Source organism: Dermacentor variabilis, chromosome 1, assembly GCF_050947875.1.
Source record: "Dermacentor variabilis isolate Ectoservices chromosome 1, ASM5094787v1, whole genome shotgun sequence".
NCBI lineage: Eukaryota > Metazoa > Arthropoda > Arachnida > Ixodida > Ixodidae > Dermacentor > Dermacentor variabilis.
The window spans coordinates 96,793,734-96,811,595 of NC_134568.1; the positions used below are offsets into that span (position 1 = coordinate 96,793,734).

A 17,862-nucleotide genomic window follows, 5' to 3' on the forward strand; every position below is an offset into this window, starting at 1 on the left:
CACTAGCGAAAATGAAAAAGGCACAGAAGTTCTAGTTACAACTGAAAGCGCAGCTTTTTTTTTTTTTTTCATAATGGTGGTGTTATTGTGATTGAGTGGTGCCACATGGCCAAAGGGAAAATCAGCACCATTATCTTGAGGTGGTGATCAAGCTAAAGGAATGAGAGAAAAAGGAAACATGAGTTGTACGAAATGGAACCCTGAATTATGTGTCACAAACAGTGTCCTAGTTCCCAATGCCTTGTGCGACATTTTCAGCCAATAAAAGCATTAAAGTTCTGGGTCACCCACCTTAGGCATCAGGTTAGATGTGCACAACTTTCACCAATTCCCTCTAGCTATACCTAGTTTCATAAAGTTGGTTGTGAAAGTCAAATTTAAAGGAATTTGTTTTTCAGACATTTAGAGGAGCTTATAAAAACAGTGTTCGTGTACAATAGTAGCTGCAGTATTAGTAATTTGTTGCATTCCCATAGCACGAAAGAAAGAGAGGGATAAGCCACAGGCATCATAACTGCTTCACATTTCAGTGGACACGTGAACTGTCCCACAGCAATGGAGAGGATACTGAGGAAGCTAATAGAGAAAGGGGACAGGAAATTTACAACAAAAGTGGTTGCAAAGAAAGAATATAGATGGATACATGCCATAACCTACACTATTGCTTTGATTAAACCATACTTTCACCACTACAGCTCTCCTACCTCACATACCTTACCTCACATATTTGCCTAGTTAGAACCACTGGGCAAATAATGTTGAGCACGCTAGATGCCAAACAAATTGCCATCAGTAAAAACTGCCCATTACATGAACATACTATTAGACAGCAAATGATGACTCCTGGGTGTTTATTGTTTCAAAGATAGTTGGCAACTCCACTTGACAACAGTGATTTCCCTAATAGCTTAGTGGTTACAATGTGTTCAAGGCAAGGGTGATTGACTGGCATTGCAAAACAAACAACTCACTGCTTTAGCAGAGTGAAGATGTGGCCCTCTTCTACAGTTGGAAATTGAAGGCAAAGTTTCATGAGAAGCTGCTCATCAACTGGAACTGCTGTGCCAGACTGCAAAAGGGAAATTATGATGCATACAGGCTGATAAAAGTGTTTGACATTGCTGATAACGAACTGATATTTATGTACGCTACTGACACAGCACAGCAAATAAAGACAAAAAAGAAACACAGCAGTGGCTGCTTTTATTGGACACTGCCACATTAGGTGTTAAGCTGCTAATATAAGAATATTTTTCATGGCTACATTCGGCAATCACATACTACAAAGGAAGTGCAGACTTTCAATCAACTGAAGGCTGGCAGTGCAGCAAAAAAAGCTCCAAAAGCAGCATTTCAAGGATGTATTATGAACATAAGCGACTGTGATTTAGAATAATTTCTACAATAATACAATGTGATACACAGTTCACAAACAAAAATACAAGTTAAACAATGATGGCCTTGCATTGTGAATTTTATTTTGAGAACTTTACACACAACGGCTTAAGTAATATGAAGAAGCATAAAGTAACAGATGTCTTTCAATATAGCAACTGTAGCTATTGAAGGCTTCACCAAGAAAACACAGGCACTGCCAAGGTCATGTAAAAGACCCCACAAAGAACAGTAGTCAGGAACTATGCAGTTAACAGAGTTGCAAATATGCTTTTTTTTAATTCTATATTTACATTGTCACACACGTGCTACAGACTGCATTTTAATGTGAAAGCACTACATGCCCCATAGAACGAAAATCTGTCATATTCGGTATGACTGAATGATGGTACCAAAAATGGCTGACGCAAAGATTAAAAACATGTCAAAAAATGCTTGGATTGACATTATATTTCTCACGGAAGTTCCTGTAAATGAAGTAAATTAATGGCTTTGAAAAGAAAATTTGGTAAATTTCGCTCTGGGTGGGAATCGTACCCAGGCCACTGAGATGCAAGACAAGCACACCTCCCCGACGGCACAGCAGCTCCACGTTCTGGCTGACTAAAGGTGTGCCTAGTGCATGCATCATTGCACACATCATGCTGACTAAAGGTGTGGCCTAATGCGTGTGTCACTTGGCATGTGACGGTGCAGCCAATGGAGATGAGGTGGTGCCACATCATGAGTGCATAACATGAGCATGTTCCTAGCGTTCCAAGGTCTAAAAATAGTATAATGCTTTTGCATTCCTACACGTAAGCAGCCTTAAGTGTCTGCCAAACTTTTTCTGGTCAAACTAGATTTCAGCACATTCTGTCACGGCTTAGTGCAGCTACATCATGTCCACAATAACTGCACACTAACTGCCTAAATCTAAAGTTGAAATTTCACTTGGCATCAAATCTGTGACAAAATCCCTAACATTTAGTCCTAGGTACTCAAGCCACCATTGCTGAAATCAGTTTCAGGTTGCTAAATTTCACACCAGAGAATAGGACAATTCTTAGAAAGAATAAAAAGCTTGACTTTGGTGTGTGGAAACTATTTGGCTTAGCAATGGAGATGCAACCACCACACAAAACCAGTGATAGTAGTGGATCAACATAATGAGGTAAAATTCCAACAGAAACAAAGTGACACAGCCACAAATTTCTCTTGAGAAAAAGTGCCGACCATTGCAGCTGAAGTGAAACTATAGGAATGTAGGAATAATTTACAAATCGATTAAAACACACTGCTAGGTGTAATATGTCTTAGGTGGAATTTTAGCATTACTGAAGAATAAATTATGCACTAGCCAGAGCATGCCTTTGTGTTAATCCCCATGAATGCTACTTTCCAAACGGCAATTTATAACACTGCCATAAACTGAAGCAAGATAGGTGCTTCAATTTATAGCAGTGCTATAGCAATGGATCTTTGAACTATGAAAGTAATTTTCTATGTAAAAACTACTGGCTCCCAAAGCCTCTTTGTTTATGGCTCAATGAATGGCTTTTGCTTAAACTGTGCAGTGAAATTTGGCATGCACGCATTAAGTTGCATGAGCAACAGCTGAGCTGAGTTTATCAAGAATTGCAAAAGTGGGAATTAGGGGTGTATAAAGGTTCAAACTTCAAGCTCGAGCCCCTGCCTGAGCCTAGTGCTTAAAAACAATGGGCTCTAAAACAATGGGCTCAGCCCTAGAATGCAAAGCTGCAGCTTTGCCCAGCCTGGCATGGCAAGCCTACAGCCCAAGCCAAGCTTGGGCCTGGCTCCAAGTGTTTGTCAGCTCTGATCAGCCAATAGTCTCTCCACAGAGCAAAACAGAAACTGCAAAATGTGCAAACCATTAATTTCATTTCTACATAAAATATTCTATAATGCCAACGAAGTATCTCTGTTTGGCAAATACAAATAGGCTTTAGGGAGAAAAAAGTTTCCAATAGTTTTACTTCTGTGTTTCTTTTCAAATAATTTCAGGACAGTAGTGTAATGAAGAGACCAGGCCACCGCGTAGAAGTCACTTAAGACTGCAAGCCCACCAGACTTATCACCTGCACTATTCAGAGATAAACTAAGTACTGAAAGGTAAAACTTTGCTGCTAAACATATGTATGTTTGAACTCCATGTCCTAACTTCATACTGCTTCTATATGACGAGTATTATAAATGAGGACTGAAATGCCAACATTCCATAGGTGCATGTGCAGGCTAACACTTTTAAAAGCAAGTTCATGCCTTAGCATTGCACAGAACACATTGCAAACATTCTCTGCCTCACTGTAGGCCTGGAGGTGGGCCATGAATGCACACAGCCACACCCTCCATTGGAAAGGTACAGTGGCTCAGGCCTAGCCCCATCCTAATGCAAGATATGGTTGGAAAATATTGAAGTACAAAACACGGGACTACAAGGAAGACTATACAGATGGGACGGGTGCTACCAACAACTGAGAGTGTTTATTCAAAACTCCTTTGCCGCAGCAGGACACAGTGTGCATATGCCCAAGATTCTCTTAAATACAGTTACAAAAAGTGCAGACGGCATAAAAAAATGCAGACATGTGCATAATTTCGCTATGTAACTTGTACCTTCTTGGGTTGGTAGAGTTCCTGTAGCAGCGACCACAAGAATACAACTGGGAGTCTGATGCGACTCGACAGGTCCAGCCACATGTCTTTTAGTCGCAGTGAGCATTCAAGTGGGTTTTGTACTGTCATGTTTCGTGTGTGTGCATATGTGCTCTCGTCAATTGCTTCTTCAAAGCATGCACTCATGGAGCACTGTTTACAAGATGGCTTGAAGTAGTAAAGGCAAGGCGCAGAAGACCAGGACTCGGGAAGAAGAACACAAACGACAGGACCGGCGCCACTCACAAATAAGTTTATTTTCGCAACAAGCCTGACTTATGTAGGTTATCCACGCCGAGTCACGCATAACTACATAAGGCAGGCTTGTTGCGAAAATAAACTTAGTTGTGAGTGGCGCTGGTCCTGTCGTTTGTGTTCTTCTTGCTGAGTCCTGGTCTTCTGCGCCTTGCCTTTACTACTTTAAGCATGAACCAACTAGCCCAAGCAAGAGTTTTACTTACAAGATGGCCATGATCCGTCTGTGTTAACATGGTGCATTGCGTGCTTAGTCTGGTATAGACCGCGAACAATACACGAGGACAAGAGGGAGATACAGGATGACATCTAGAGCCAACTTTCAGCTGCTTTTAATTGTCCTCATTTATTGTAAGCTACGTGCACACTGGTAGGGTCGTCAAGACCATTTTCACAGCATTCCCATTGCACCCATTTCATTGGCAGAGTAGGCGACCCCCAATAGTAATGGTGTCGCATTCACACATGCGCACTCAAGAAGGGTACACTGAGCAGCGTGTGACCACTGTCAACAACACATAACTGGTACAGAGGGCATACAACCACAAAAATGTGAATAATGAACCAGCTTAACTGTCAAAATACATGAAACAAGCTTATTTGTTTAAAAGTGCCACTGAAACTATACTAATGCACATATTGGGTCCAATATTCCCATCGCCACTGCTTCTAAAATCTCATGTTTTAGTTTTGTTTTCCCATGGTCGACAACCTCGTATTCTGCAACCATGCATGGCAACCACCATTTGTAATGAATAGGCAAGTTCAAGCCTTTTCATGATTACACACACCTGAAATGCTGCCAGAATTATATTTAAAATTATTTCACCTTTTATTACCCAGCTGAATTATGCAAACATGCCAATCTTCTGTCACTAGAGTTGCAAACAAAGCAGGAAAGACTGAAGTTTTTTTATCAAATAAATCATACGCTCATTAACATAGATGATGATGATTACTTCGAAATTCGTACTGTATTTCTTCCTTCCCACACTTGCGCAATCTGCTCCGTGAAAGGTCTGAATTATATTGCAGACATCATGTACTCGTGACGTCTGCGGCAGAAAGAATGTTCCACATCCGCCACCAAGGTTTATGAGTGGTGATGCTGGCTAACACTCCCAGGGTTAGTTCTAGTAGTGGAAAAAAAAAACATTAATACCGAAGAAAGTAGATAAGAAAATGGCACCGCGGTAGCTCAATCGGCAAGAGCATCGCACGCGTATTGCAAAGATGTGGAATCGTTCCCCACCTATGGCAAGTTGTTTTTTCATCCACTTTCATTTCCATTAATTTATTGTTTCTTTAATTCAATTAGTAACTACAAGCAATTTCCCCTATGTTTTCCTTGGTGTCTTTGTTTGTTGCCGTCTTATGATAAGATGTTCATTTGTACCGCCTATGAACAATTTTTTGCCTCCCCCTCTTTTTCTTTGGCTTTACCCTTCTGTAATGGCCTCAGCAATGGGGTTGGTAGTATTAATAAATGAATTAATTTTAAAAAATGCTTTCGTAGCCTATCGCTGAGCCTATCGTCAGCGCATCATCTCATCTGTATCATTTTCCTTGTGGTCCCATGTTTTGCACTTAAACATTTTCTCAAGTACGCTTCACCAAATGGCCCAAAACAATATTCTTAAAAAATATGGTTAGATGGCCTGAGCCTGGCAAACAGGCTGGGCCAGATACAGGCTTCCAGGTTATCTAGAACCTGTGCACATCTCTGGTGAGCACATTTTCATGACTTTTGCACCAATGAGAAAGAAACAAAAACATGCTTGCACATCAGCACACAATGCATGTCCTTATTAAAGAAAATAAGCACTCAGGCTATGCCATTCATTTATATGCAAAGAACAAGATGGCATGAGCATGGAAAGCACTGAGCTTGAAACACAGCTATAGGGCTGACTTTGAAAAGCTAGTGCCAATGTAGGCCTGTAACTACAGAGACGTATGCTACAAATGTTTCAGCATACTAGTACTGCCACAGTGCTTTCAGTCATGTTTATCAAAGCGTGCCAACTTGTTTCCCATAGCAAGAATGCAACGCACACTTGTGTGTACAACAACAACTTTACGAGGTGTAACCCTAATGAATACTCATAGGGACTGCACAGTATTGCTTCTGTGGCAGGCTACAGATGCTAGGATGTGCAACAGCAAATCAAAAGCAGGAGTTGCAAGAAAAACAAAAACAAATAACACATGCTCAAAGTTGAAACATGCATAAAAGAGGCACAAGAAAATTAATAGCTGCAGTGAAGCATGTCACCTTGAAACGATATGGTGTTCGGGGACTTCCAAAGTAAGGTGAATAGGTGCCCTAAAGATAAAGTTGGAGGAGAAAAAGAAACATGGGACTATATAAATGCTCTTCACAATGGTCCAGCCCACTGCGAGTAAGTTTCTGCACTTAAAACTCGTCCAAAGGTAACATGACAGTGCATATATTTAGTTTGTGCTGGATTCTTTTACTTCCTTACTACATAAGTTTTCTGGATGTTTGCACCATTCATAAACAAGCCTGAGAATACCAAGAAGGTTTAAAAATTAGAACTTTGGCAAAGAAACAATGAATTACTTCTGACCGTTCACAACAACAAACGACTTTGTGCAACATCCTGTTCAATAAAAAGAGTGCAGAGAGCATGAGTAAGCCAGTGGCTGTAACATTATGGCATCTAACGTCTGCAGCAGCACTGTGAAAAGCAAGCTGCAAGAGAAATGAGCTGGGAAGTGCCAGTTAAACAAGACAACTTATGCACTGCAAGATAGGATCAAGTTAACGTATACACGGTGTTTCAGCTAACTTTAGTCAGAGTTTAAGAATATGCCGATGCACCCTAAGACGACACTACCAAATGCATGTTGCTCACTTTTGTATGTAGTGTGTCACACTATCTTTTGTATCTTGCTTAATTAGATAATTAGTCAAGATTAATTAACCAACTTCTGAAGCAACAAAGCTAGGAAAAAAATTCCAATTTGAAAGTTGCAGAGCAGTTTGCAAAACGTCCGAATGAACAGTTTCTAACTTTCTATGTATTAGGCATTAGTATTTTTCCGCTTACTTGTCATGCCTGCGAAATAAAAAGAAATACCACGTGACAGGTTCGCTTGCGCACAGCAATCTCAGTGCTCCCAAACACTCTGTGCACAAACGAACATAGCATTTAGTCGGGTGTGATGCCGTTGCGCCTGCTTATCGCTATCATGAACCGCCACGAGAGAAGCACATCTGTGGCGTAAATCGCACAGCCAACAACTGCATCACTGCCCTGTCGCTTTTTAAGCAGCAGCACACCCTGCTAGATGCTATGTTCATTTGTGCAAGAAATGTTTGGGAGCGCTGCAATCACGACGTACAAGCAGGCATGTCACATGGTATATTTTTTGTATTTCGCGCGCATCTGGAGTAAGCGAAAAAACACTAATATTTAGTAGATAGAAAGACAGAAACTGTTTATTTGGACGTTTTGCAAACCGCTCTGCAACTTTCTAATTCCTACCTTCGTTGCTTCAGAAGTTGGTTAATTAATCTTGACTAATTATCTAATTACACAAAATAAAAAAAATAGCATGACACCCTACCTACAAAAGTGAGCAATATGCGTTTGGTCGTGTCATTTTAGAGTGCATTGGCATATTTCTAAACTCTGGCTAAAGTTAGCTGAAAGACCCTGTAAAAAAGAGAGACTCACAGACAAAAATCGTGACAAGAAGGGTCAAGCAAGAAATTAAATTTGCCTGCAGGTCAGTGAGGTGATGCAAGCAGTGAGGAAACAGTGCATGAATCATACTTTACACCATCGGATGAAGCAAAAAGCAGGTAAATGTTGCCGAGCTACATCATAGTGTTTAAGCGATTTAACCAATTAACTGTTTCTGGTTGTCCCAGAAGCCAGCATATCACTGTAGTTTAATATAGTTACCATGTTTAAAACACATAATGAGGAAGGCTTCTAGAACATAATAGACCAATCAGTCTGTGCATTAATAAGTGTCATTATGAGCCATTTCAAGGTTAGAATCAACAATGACACTGTTACAGAACACCAACGATAAGTGCTGTTACCATGTGCAACACAGTGCAACTGCATACCCAATTTAAAGAATCCTTAGAAATTTGCTTAATCAAGAATTCAATACATTGCTATAAGTATTAATCTAATGTTTACCACTAATGCCACAAGTTCAAGATGTTCATCATAGAATTTCAATGCAAAATCCAGGCAATATCAAAACTGAGCATGCTGGGAGCACCAGAAAGGCAGCCCTGCTATTATGTCAGGCAGAAATGCCCCACAACGAAGTGTGTGACAAAATGTTTGAATGACAATACATCGCAGCCGGTACTGATGTGCAGGTCATGGAAGGTGCTTGGCAGGCAAAGCAGCAAGCTATCTCAGAGTTGTTCAGCCTTCAAGCTTTGTCACACACTTCTTCATCGGTGTTTCTGTCTGACATCATGGGGCATTCATCTGAGGGAAAGTTAGTGGAGTTACCTTTCTGGTGCTACTGGCACACTATCTTTCAATATTAGCTGGATTCAACATCGAAACTTGGACTAATATCACCAATTAGGAGTGATTTTCAGGATTTAACAAAAATAGGGGTGCCTTAAAATGTGACTGCCTTCAAATTCGCCATAGCAACAGCTGCCCTTAAAGTTCTAATAAAAAATATTTGAAACATATTTTTGTTAATCAGTCTTCTCAAACTTGCATGAATAGTGACAATGTTCATCTTACCTTACAATTCTTGTGTAAAAATGCCACATGCACTATGCTCATTGCCTTTATATAAAAACTCTGCATAGTCTAAAAAAATAATAAAAATGCCCTTCATGGTACTTAAGCAATGACAAAAAAACACAGAAATGAAGTTTATTCAACATGGCAACCTACTCAAGACACATACTGTAAAATAGTGCTTATTTGGTCTTGGTGGTACACACTCGATTGGAGGAACTGTGCAAGGACAGAATAATTAAGGCAACGCTTCATTCATACTATTTTCCGTCCTGTCCCTGCACTGCTCATGTTCAGTTAAGCCAGCTTGCCTTTCTTCAGCCAGCTCATCTTTTTTAAGCAAGCTTCTCCGTATGTTTCTATACACTTTTTATAAACCCTAAGCATATGTAAACAATTACCACAAAAGCGAAGAAGGTGACAACGAGGCGTTTGCTCAAATCACTGCTGATAGAGGCGACACCTAACACTATCAACCAGACAGATGGCTCCATGCCCCAAATTTATCTTCACTCTCTTCGTCATGTGCTATGCATATAAACTGACTCCGACACTGTCCAATGCACAGTGAACAAGGAACAGATATGGGTTCTGAAATCTCAATAATACTTTTGACTTGGTCAGTGCATACTGTACTTTTTCATCTTTTTGTAAAACGTGCTACCTGACCAGATGAGCTTTCATTGAACCCTTGACTACATGCAGTATACCAAATTCACCTAACTTTTGCAACTGCATATGCCTGGTGACCAAACATAAAGTTGGTGAAAATTCATTAACCTGTTAAGAGCCCAGTGTACTTTCGAGTACATCAATGTTTTTATTTTTGAATAAATCAAGAAAAAACAAAATACGGTTTTATTTAGTACACCATTTTGCTACCGAGTGCCTTGCCAAGATGACTGCATTGTAGTTTTTGTCAGCTGCATGATGTCTTTGATCTGTTTATTGCCAAGCTTGGAGAAATAGGAACTATAACAGGTACTGCTATTATTTTTATGTTGCTTAGTACCTGCTCATGGAAGCTGATTTTGAGATGCAGGTTTTATGGCAGAATGCGTAAATGATGAAGGTGTGGCATTGTATACACTATGCTTCTTTATGGCATGGCAAGAAAATGAATGCAGGTGTACTTTATAGAGTACACTGGGCTTCTGTGTATGCAAGAAGGGCTTTCTTGTTCTTAGCTCTATTTCGACAAAATATTTTTTTTGGGTAACAAGAATAGCTTCAGATGTGGTTTCAGGCATAAACGAAGGTATACATGAGGAATAAGTTAAGAAATGAGGATCACATCAGCAATACTGTTATGCATTCCTGCTACCTTTCTCGCCTCTGACGAAGATGACAATGCTCTGGTGTTCAGTTAATAAAACAGCGCGCATGATTATACTAAATTTAAGCAAATGAAAAACTATTTAGATATGAAGGCTTTATTTTAAAGAAAGAAGTCATTTATGCATGATTGTGTTACAAATTGCAAAATCAGTGGAAGGAAGAACAACAAAGACAATGTCTGTTCCTCTGTAAATGAGATTAGCTATGTAATAAAGGTAGGTAACTCCCAACTATAACCAGTGGCAGTCTCCATCTCACAATAGCGCGGCAAAATCTAACCTAAATTTGTTTGTTGGATGTCACCAAGCAAAGCACGGAACAGGACTGCAACAGAAGAAATTGACTGTTATTGCAGTAAAGACCACCAATTATGCTGAATGGTTCTACCTCCACTGAGTCAAAAGTTTAGGGTTTTCGTCTTCCATCACAAATGATTATGTCCATGCCCTTTATCAAATAAATTATTTAACACTGCGTCTGAGAAAGCAACACAAAAAGCTTTCCCCATTACCTGCCTTGAAAAGTAAGAACACCAGCCTAACAAAAAATAATTATTGCTAAAATGCATGTTTTTTACATGACCATACTAACTGGACCAGCAAGAAGTTTGGTGCGACGGTTTGTTTTAGGCATCTTGTTTTATTGGGTTCCGAAATATACCATAAGTTCAAGAACCTGCACCAAGTTATGCTCCTATAAAGGCCCAGCATACGTTGTAAAGTACACCTTTGTAACTTATGAAATAATAAAGAATAATTAATGAAACTTTCAGTATGCAGTTAGTGTGAAAATATCAATGCATACCAAAAATCAATCAAATCTGACAAGTATATTTTCCTGGAGCCTTAATGGGTTAATTCTCAGAGGCCTAACACTGCAGTCAGCGAAAGAATGAAGGATGGCCACTTATGAACAATTTGGAGGAGCACAGACAATGCCGAGAGACTACAAAGAGCTGACCATGCAATTTAGTATGTATAGCCTGAAGTTCACTTCAGCTCCATTAAAGAACATTCTCTAGTAGTGTCACTTGTCATGTAAGCTTCACCCACATATTCATATATTTACACATACAGGTCACATACAGGTTGTCTTGAGTAACTTAAGGCCAGCTTTAATAAGAAAAGTGGTGCGCTGTGACTGAAAAAAACTGAAGCATTGTCATTGGATATACCAAGAAAAAGTGATTAACTACAATCAGTCATTTAACTCTTTAGCTATTTAAATTGGAAAGAGAGCTTAATGGTACAGCTCAAGAACTAGGTAAAACAACACAATTTTTACACGCACACAAGAAGAGGCCTGGTTTGGAACTTTTCGCTTGGAATTTTAACGCTGACGTGGCTAGAGTAGTAAAGCAAACCAGAAAAGCTGAAAATACACATTTATGTAGTGTCTAACATGCATAAATTGCATACTCTCTACATGAAACTGCCACTAAGTGCTACTAAGTTTTCATGGCTACAGTCATTAATCTCACGTGTAAACTCCTGCCGTCTCTCACTAGTCCATGTCTTATGCAGTGCATTTCCAGTCTAAATTTTATTATTATTATTATTATTATTAAAAGAATAGAATCTTTCAGAAATTTGTTCAGTACAGTGCGTTCTTTTAGAGAGTGTTAGTCATTCTAATGGCTACTTTCAATTTACTTCAAGAAAAAAAGCCCGCAAATTCTGAATTACAGAATCTACTCAACAAGTGTTTGTTATGTTTATTCCCATGTCCTCCACACATGGGTGAAATGTCAAGGCCACTAATAAAAAGTTGTTCACAGTGCTCTGCAACATGTTACTTCACACCTGCCGTAGAGAAAATATCTTTGCAACATCACAGTGCTATGGCATGACTGCATTCTGTAGTTACCATATTCAAATTTGACATAGTGAGGAATAAAAGCTATACAGCAGGTGTCTGGCAATCGATGACGTGTGAACCTTTTATCATGCTTGCATTTGGTGACTACAATGAAAAAAGTATGATAGAAAACTAAGAAAAAATATTAGAACAACAATTACTAACTGAAAAGTTCTACCTCTTGAAACTCCTTTCGTTAAACACCACATTAACATCAAGATGAAGAAATTCACAAAAGTGTAGCACACTTAGATATTCAGTCAAATAAAGTTTGATGATGCTTTGCAGTAGCACACAGAGGAGAGACATTTTGTTACCAAGACTAAAAACAAATGCAAGTAAAACACTGTACAAGCATTCACAACTATAACTGTATAGAGTGCTTAAGGTTACATGTCCAGGTAGGTAAAATAGTCCTCCAAAATGTGATGGGCACACAGCAATGAAAAGCTCTTTTAGCCGAAGCACTGACAAGAGTTGCATGTTGAGCAAATGATCTCAAAATATTTAATTTGCAACAAATTCTATTGCTCCAACACACCCGCACAGAAGCCAAATGCTGCCATTAGTGTGTATGTAGGCAGCACCAATTAATTTTCAAGCAGCCATCTCAGCAACAGGTTGATTAAAAAACAGTCTTGTATACCTGCTGGTAATTCAACATGCCACCAAATATACAGAAGCCTTCAAGTACCGAGTATAATCTCAAAGCAAACCTATTGCATCTTCTGCCCCTCCCCCAGTACAGGGTAGCCAACCGGAGATAATCTCTGGTTAACCTCCCTGTCTTTCCTTTGCTTTTCTCTCTCTCTCTCTCAAAGCAAACAGCATTTGTTTTACAGCATGTGAGCACATTGCAATGTGCAACAGTACAAAAATCTAACAAAAAGTCAGCCTAAGTAAGGTAGGACCCCTGTATGGCTGTAGCAATTTGCCAAATGAAATGGCAGCACCATTTTAGAGCTACCATTTATTAGGAATGCTAACTGTTTAGGATCACTCCTTGTCATGATTATTAAAATGTAGCGGCAAGTCAAACACCAAAGTCAATCAGTTTACTTACCTGAAGAATGAGTGTCATTCTTATTTACTCTAAGAACAAGTGTGTCTTGAGTTCCTAGGCTTAGTAATAAGTCAGAAGAATAAAGAAAACAGAGGGGCTAAATTTTTTAGTAGCTATCATATGAAGCTATACCGACAATGAAGCCAAGGAAAGCACATGGGAAATTATCGTCTACTTCTGTTCGCTCTATAGCATCAGAAAAAGACCATAAAATCTTAAGGTTAAACTACACAATGCAACTGCAGTATATGTTGAGTGTTTTCAAGAGTAAAAGTGTACAAATCACAGATTCATACATACCACAGGTCTCGCTGCTGCAGTGTAGAAGCCTTCCCTGGGTGATGCCTACGGAAGCGTGACAAAGCAAGTGACTCATACAGATAATTGGAGGAATATGGGTGATACAAAATCAAAGTAGAGCTAGTCTTGTCTTCATTCAAAAGAATAATTTGAAAGCTGAGCTTGTGCTATTACCTGTTTTTCATATGTCTATGGCTGCCAACCCTTCAAAGAAATTGTCTGAAACAAAAAATACAGAAACAAAGGCAATAACGAACTGGAGGATAAACAAGCAAACCCAAACCTAATTTACAGTGCCAGGAAATCTACACTGCAAAAACGTAATCACAAAGTTTGGAAAATCAACAGGAAAGAAAATAAAAATATCAAGTACGGAGACAGGTTGAAGCTAAATTATTATACTAAATAAAAATTACAAATAATAAGAAAAAGCCCTAAAAAATATATAAGACATACCCCTTTATATGAGGCAGCTTCTTGCAATATAGACGTGGCAGCTAAAAACAAGGAACGTCTATAATGCCCCACAGTGCAAAACCTACAGGTCTCCCTCTGCTTGGGCAAACTGTCTCACAGCCCTGCAAAAAGAAGTGTGTGCTTCAGGCCAATTGATGGCCTGTTATTATTTTAATAAGCTACTAATAACTTTGTTCAAAGCCAGCACCAGTATGCAATAACAGACATCAAGGTTGGGCATGGTTCGGTTGCTTTTAAGTGTATAGTAGAACTTTACAGTGTGCTGCTAATTGGGGTCTAGATATTAAAAAAAGCAAGAAAACAAAATAAGAAGAAGCTAAGCACTTCTAAAGAACAACAATATGGCATATGGTGCAATCTGTGTGTAAAATGATAGCATTAGGCACAGCAAGTGGTGGTACATAACTTAAACAATTAATGCATGTAAAATAGAAAAAAAGAAGGAAGAAACAAAGGGTGAGACAATAAAAGCTTACTAATACAAAATACCAATACAAATCTACCAGTTGCAGCATGTGTGCATGGCCAGAGATAAGCTTGCTATTCATAATCAATGTTGTGTGGCACTGGCAAATACACTACAGTCAGTGTGCCATGACATACCAAAGCATGCACACCTGAGACTTAAGATTGCATAGAGAAATGCTGTGGCCACAATCAATTTAGCATGGTTTTCCTGGTTAAGCTGTAACCCGATATTAAAAAAAAAAATAATCAGACTTCAACAATCCTTCCAGCTTTGAACTCATTTACTGTGACAGCAGTCGCTCCCCCGACAAGCCTAAATGCCCCCAACTTTGTGCAAAACTCCTGCACACATGCGGAAAGTCGACAACTGTATGGAACAACTGTTTATGACCACAATGACGATGATGGTGGCAGCATGACAACAAAGCTCCGGTGAAAGCCACACTGCAAATGACTGCTGCACTGCACACTAGCCATTCTAAAAAAATTAACAGGTTTACAGTCTAATGTCCCGAAGCAAGATGTGGGCTATGAGAGATGTAGCAGGAGGCTCTGGAGTAATTTCAGCCACCTAAAGTTCATTAATGTACCCACAAAGCATGGCACACGAGCAATTTCACCCCCAGCATTTGCCCCCATCGGAATGCAGTCGCAGCGGCCAGGAATTCAGCTCGCGACCAGCAGCAGAATGTAACAACCAGAGAGCAACAGTAGTGTGTACCAGCTTTGCTGTGTGAGCATGTTGAAAACGGGTGACAGAAAGGTGGCGGTATCTGCAGCGAGAGTATTTCATAGTAAAGCTTGATGACGGTTTCAAGCTTCAATGTATTACAATATGCTCACACAACATAGTTGGTCCACACTGTCGTAGCTACCTGGCTGTTATATTCTGTTGCTGGTCATGGATTCAACTGCTGGCCGCTGGAGTTCGCAATTGCACCCACAGCCAGTAGCAACAAAGCTGTCACCAAGCTTTACTGTGAGAGGCTCTTGCAGCTGACACCCCCAATCATCTCAAGGAAAAGTTTTTTTTTTTTTTTGTAATACGTGTAGCCGCTGATAGCAGCTGTGAATTTACCGTGAAGCAGACAATGTGCCAACCTTCAACAATGATGATGAAGTGTCTGCTCTTCTCGCGACCATGCGGCATGAAGAGCATGCACTAGCCAAGTATGGAATGGTAGACTCTGAGAGGAAGAGGGAACCTGGGCAGCTGTGCTCTCCTCTAGCAACGCAGTGCCAACCACTGCAGCTAAATGTTGGCTATTTCTCGGCTTCAACACCAGTTATTTATTTGCGGCCCACTACCTTCATTCCTTGGCTAGCACCACAATATGCACATGTAGAATTTGTCGGCTACAGTATTGCTGCGGTGGCTTCCAAAATACATGAACAGACCCCACCCAATTCAGAGTCTGCATTGTGCACAAAACCCTACAAAAACTGAGAAAGCAGTGGTACCACACAAAAACTGCCAAGTCCAATTCCCAGTGGTAGCCAATGGGCAATACTTTTCTTTTTACTTGCCAGATGGTGAGGGTGAAGATGAGGATGATGAGGTGGCCTAGCAACAGCAAGGAATGCATAGGATGGACAGACAGACACAGCAAACCCAGTTTCAAGCTGTTAACTGGTGTCATAGATTAAGTGTTGCACGGGTGCATACAGAGAAATTAGAGTAAGGTTTTCCTTACTACACAGAGAGGATAAAAATTGAATGAGACTGAAATAGACAGAGAGAAAGGGACACACTGGTCTTTCACTTACCAACAAAAACACACACCATATGTGTCTGCAATAGTTATGACTTGCTGAGGCTACACAGAGCACTTTATATCTTTATTTTCTAACTATAGATTCTATCAGTCCTTGACAGACTGACTAACAGGAATGTGCCAATATGTTATAAGAAATCCACAATATAACATTAAGCATTTCCCATGGTCCTACAACAGGTGATAAACATAAGAATACAATACTGAAAAAGTATCAATGTTATAGGGAAAGCAAATATTTACAGAAAAAAACCTTGAAACTTTATGTGCATGAAGCTGGCGAAAAATTAGGCTGTCATCAAATAACATGGAGCCATCAATCCACTGATATCTGACACAGCTGCTGCACTACTGCACAGGTATACTATATAGAACCAACATCAGATGTTGATAGCATTACATTACCATACAATTGTCACCAAAAGCTGCGCTGGTCTTTGGACTACTGCAGATATACTATAAGCAGTGCAGACAAATGTCATAAGGCCTTACTTCTGCCCTCTCCTATGACAGCACAGAATAGTTATCTATGGTACTTATACTCATTTTTAACCCAGAAGAGAAAACATGCTTCAGTGACGACTGAATTTAATTATATATTTTAATATTAAACAGCTCGATGTAAAGAGTTCCTAGTCACAAGCAGAGTTAATTTGTAATTATTAAATACATGATGTGCACTATTAGTCACTGGTGAACCTTACTTACACATATACAACAGTGGGGAACCATAGAAAATTAAAAATTTTGATTGACATGGCACTTTATTACACCGCCCCCCTTTCCTACCAGTGCCGTTTTCAGGGGGGAGAAGGGTCGCTGAATATGTATCAGCTTACATTATGCTATTGATCAGCGTTATAGTAGCGAATGGCTAGGTCAATTTTTTTCCTTTTTTTTTTTTTCTGCCGCTGAACATGGTTATACTCCACGCAACTCTGCTATGCAGTACAACTTCCGTGCACATAAAGACGCGTGTGGCTCAAGGACAACGATAAGGTTACAGCCTGGTGTTTAAAAAAGTGTGAAACGTTTATGGCTTACTGTGGTTGAATTAGAAACTGTCGTCGAAGGTGGTGGTGGTGGATAGTAGACCATGCCATAGTATGGAGGGCAGGCCTGTGGATGCAAGTGATCACGGAAGAGTCAATTATGGAGCTTAAATCCTTCCAGGAGTTGTAGAATCGAGGCGGAAAAAAAATTACCATTGCAAGGTCATCTTGAAAATACTTTTGCTGCACGAAAAAAGAAAAAGAAAAATGAAAGGAAGAAATTAAAGTCATGTGTTAATAACTTCGTAACACTAATAAAAAAAAATTTCCTGCTTCAAAATGCAGACACAGCCATTTACAAGGTCCTTTGCAGTTTCATACAATGTAATCTGTAAATGCATGCAGTACCAGTGGCACATATAAAGCTTTAAAATGGAAAGTAAAGTGGTTACACATTTATGCATGTGTATGCTTCTCAAAAATAAGAACAACTGGCTTCAAAAAATACATACATAACAATGTGTGCTGCCGTC

General features: G+C 39.6%; 1 protein-coding gene across 1 annotated transcript in view; it reads right to left on the bottom strand.

The window, feature by feature from the left end:
* LOC142581388 (uncharacterized) overlaps positions 1-13,803 on the bottom strand; it is a 74,069-nt gene extending 60,266 nt beyond the window's left edge. The window contains exons 1-4 of the mRNA XM_075691206.1: positions 13,792-13,803; positions 13,618-13,662; positions 6,581-6,631; positions 972-1,069 (exon numbers count right to left, since the gene is read on the bottom strand). Of these exons, the coding sequence (XP_075547321.1) occupies positions 972-1,033 (62 nt within the window). The 5' untranslated portion in view covers positions 1,034-1,069; positions 6,581-6,631; positions 13,618-13,662; positions 13,792-13,803. The remainder of the gene's footprint in view (positions 1-971; positions 1,070-6,580; positions 6,632-13,617; positions 13,663-13,791) is intronic.
* Between the last annotated feature and the right edge of the window lie 4,059 nt (positions 13,804-17,862).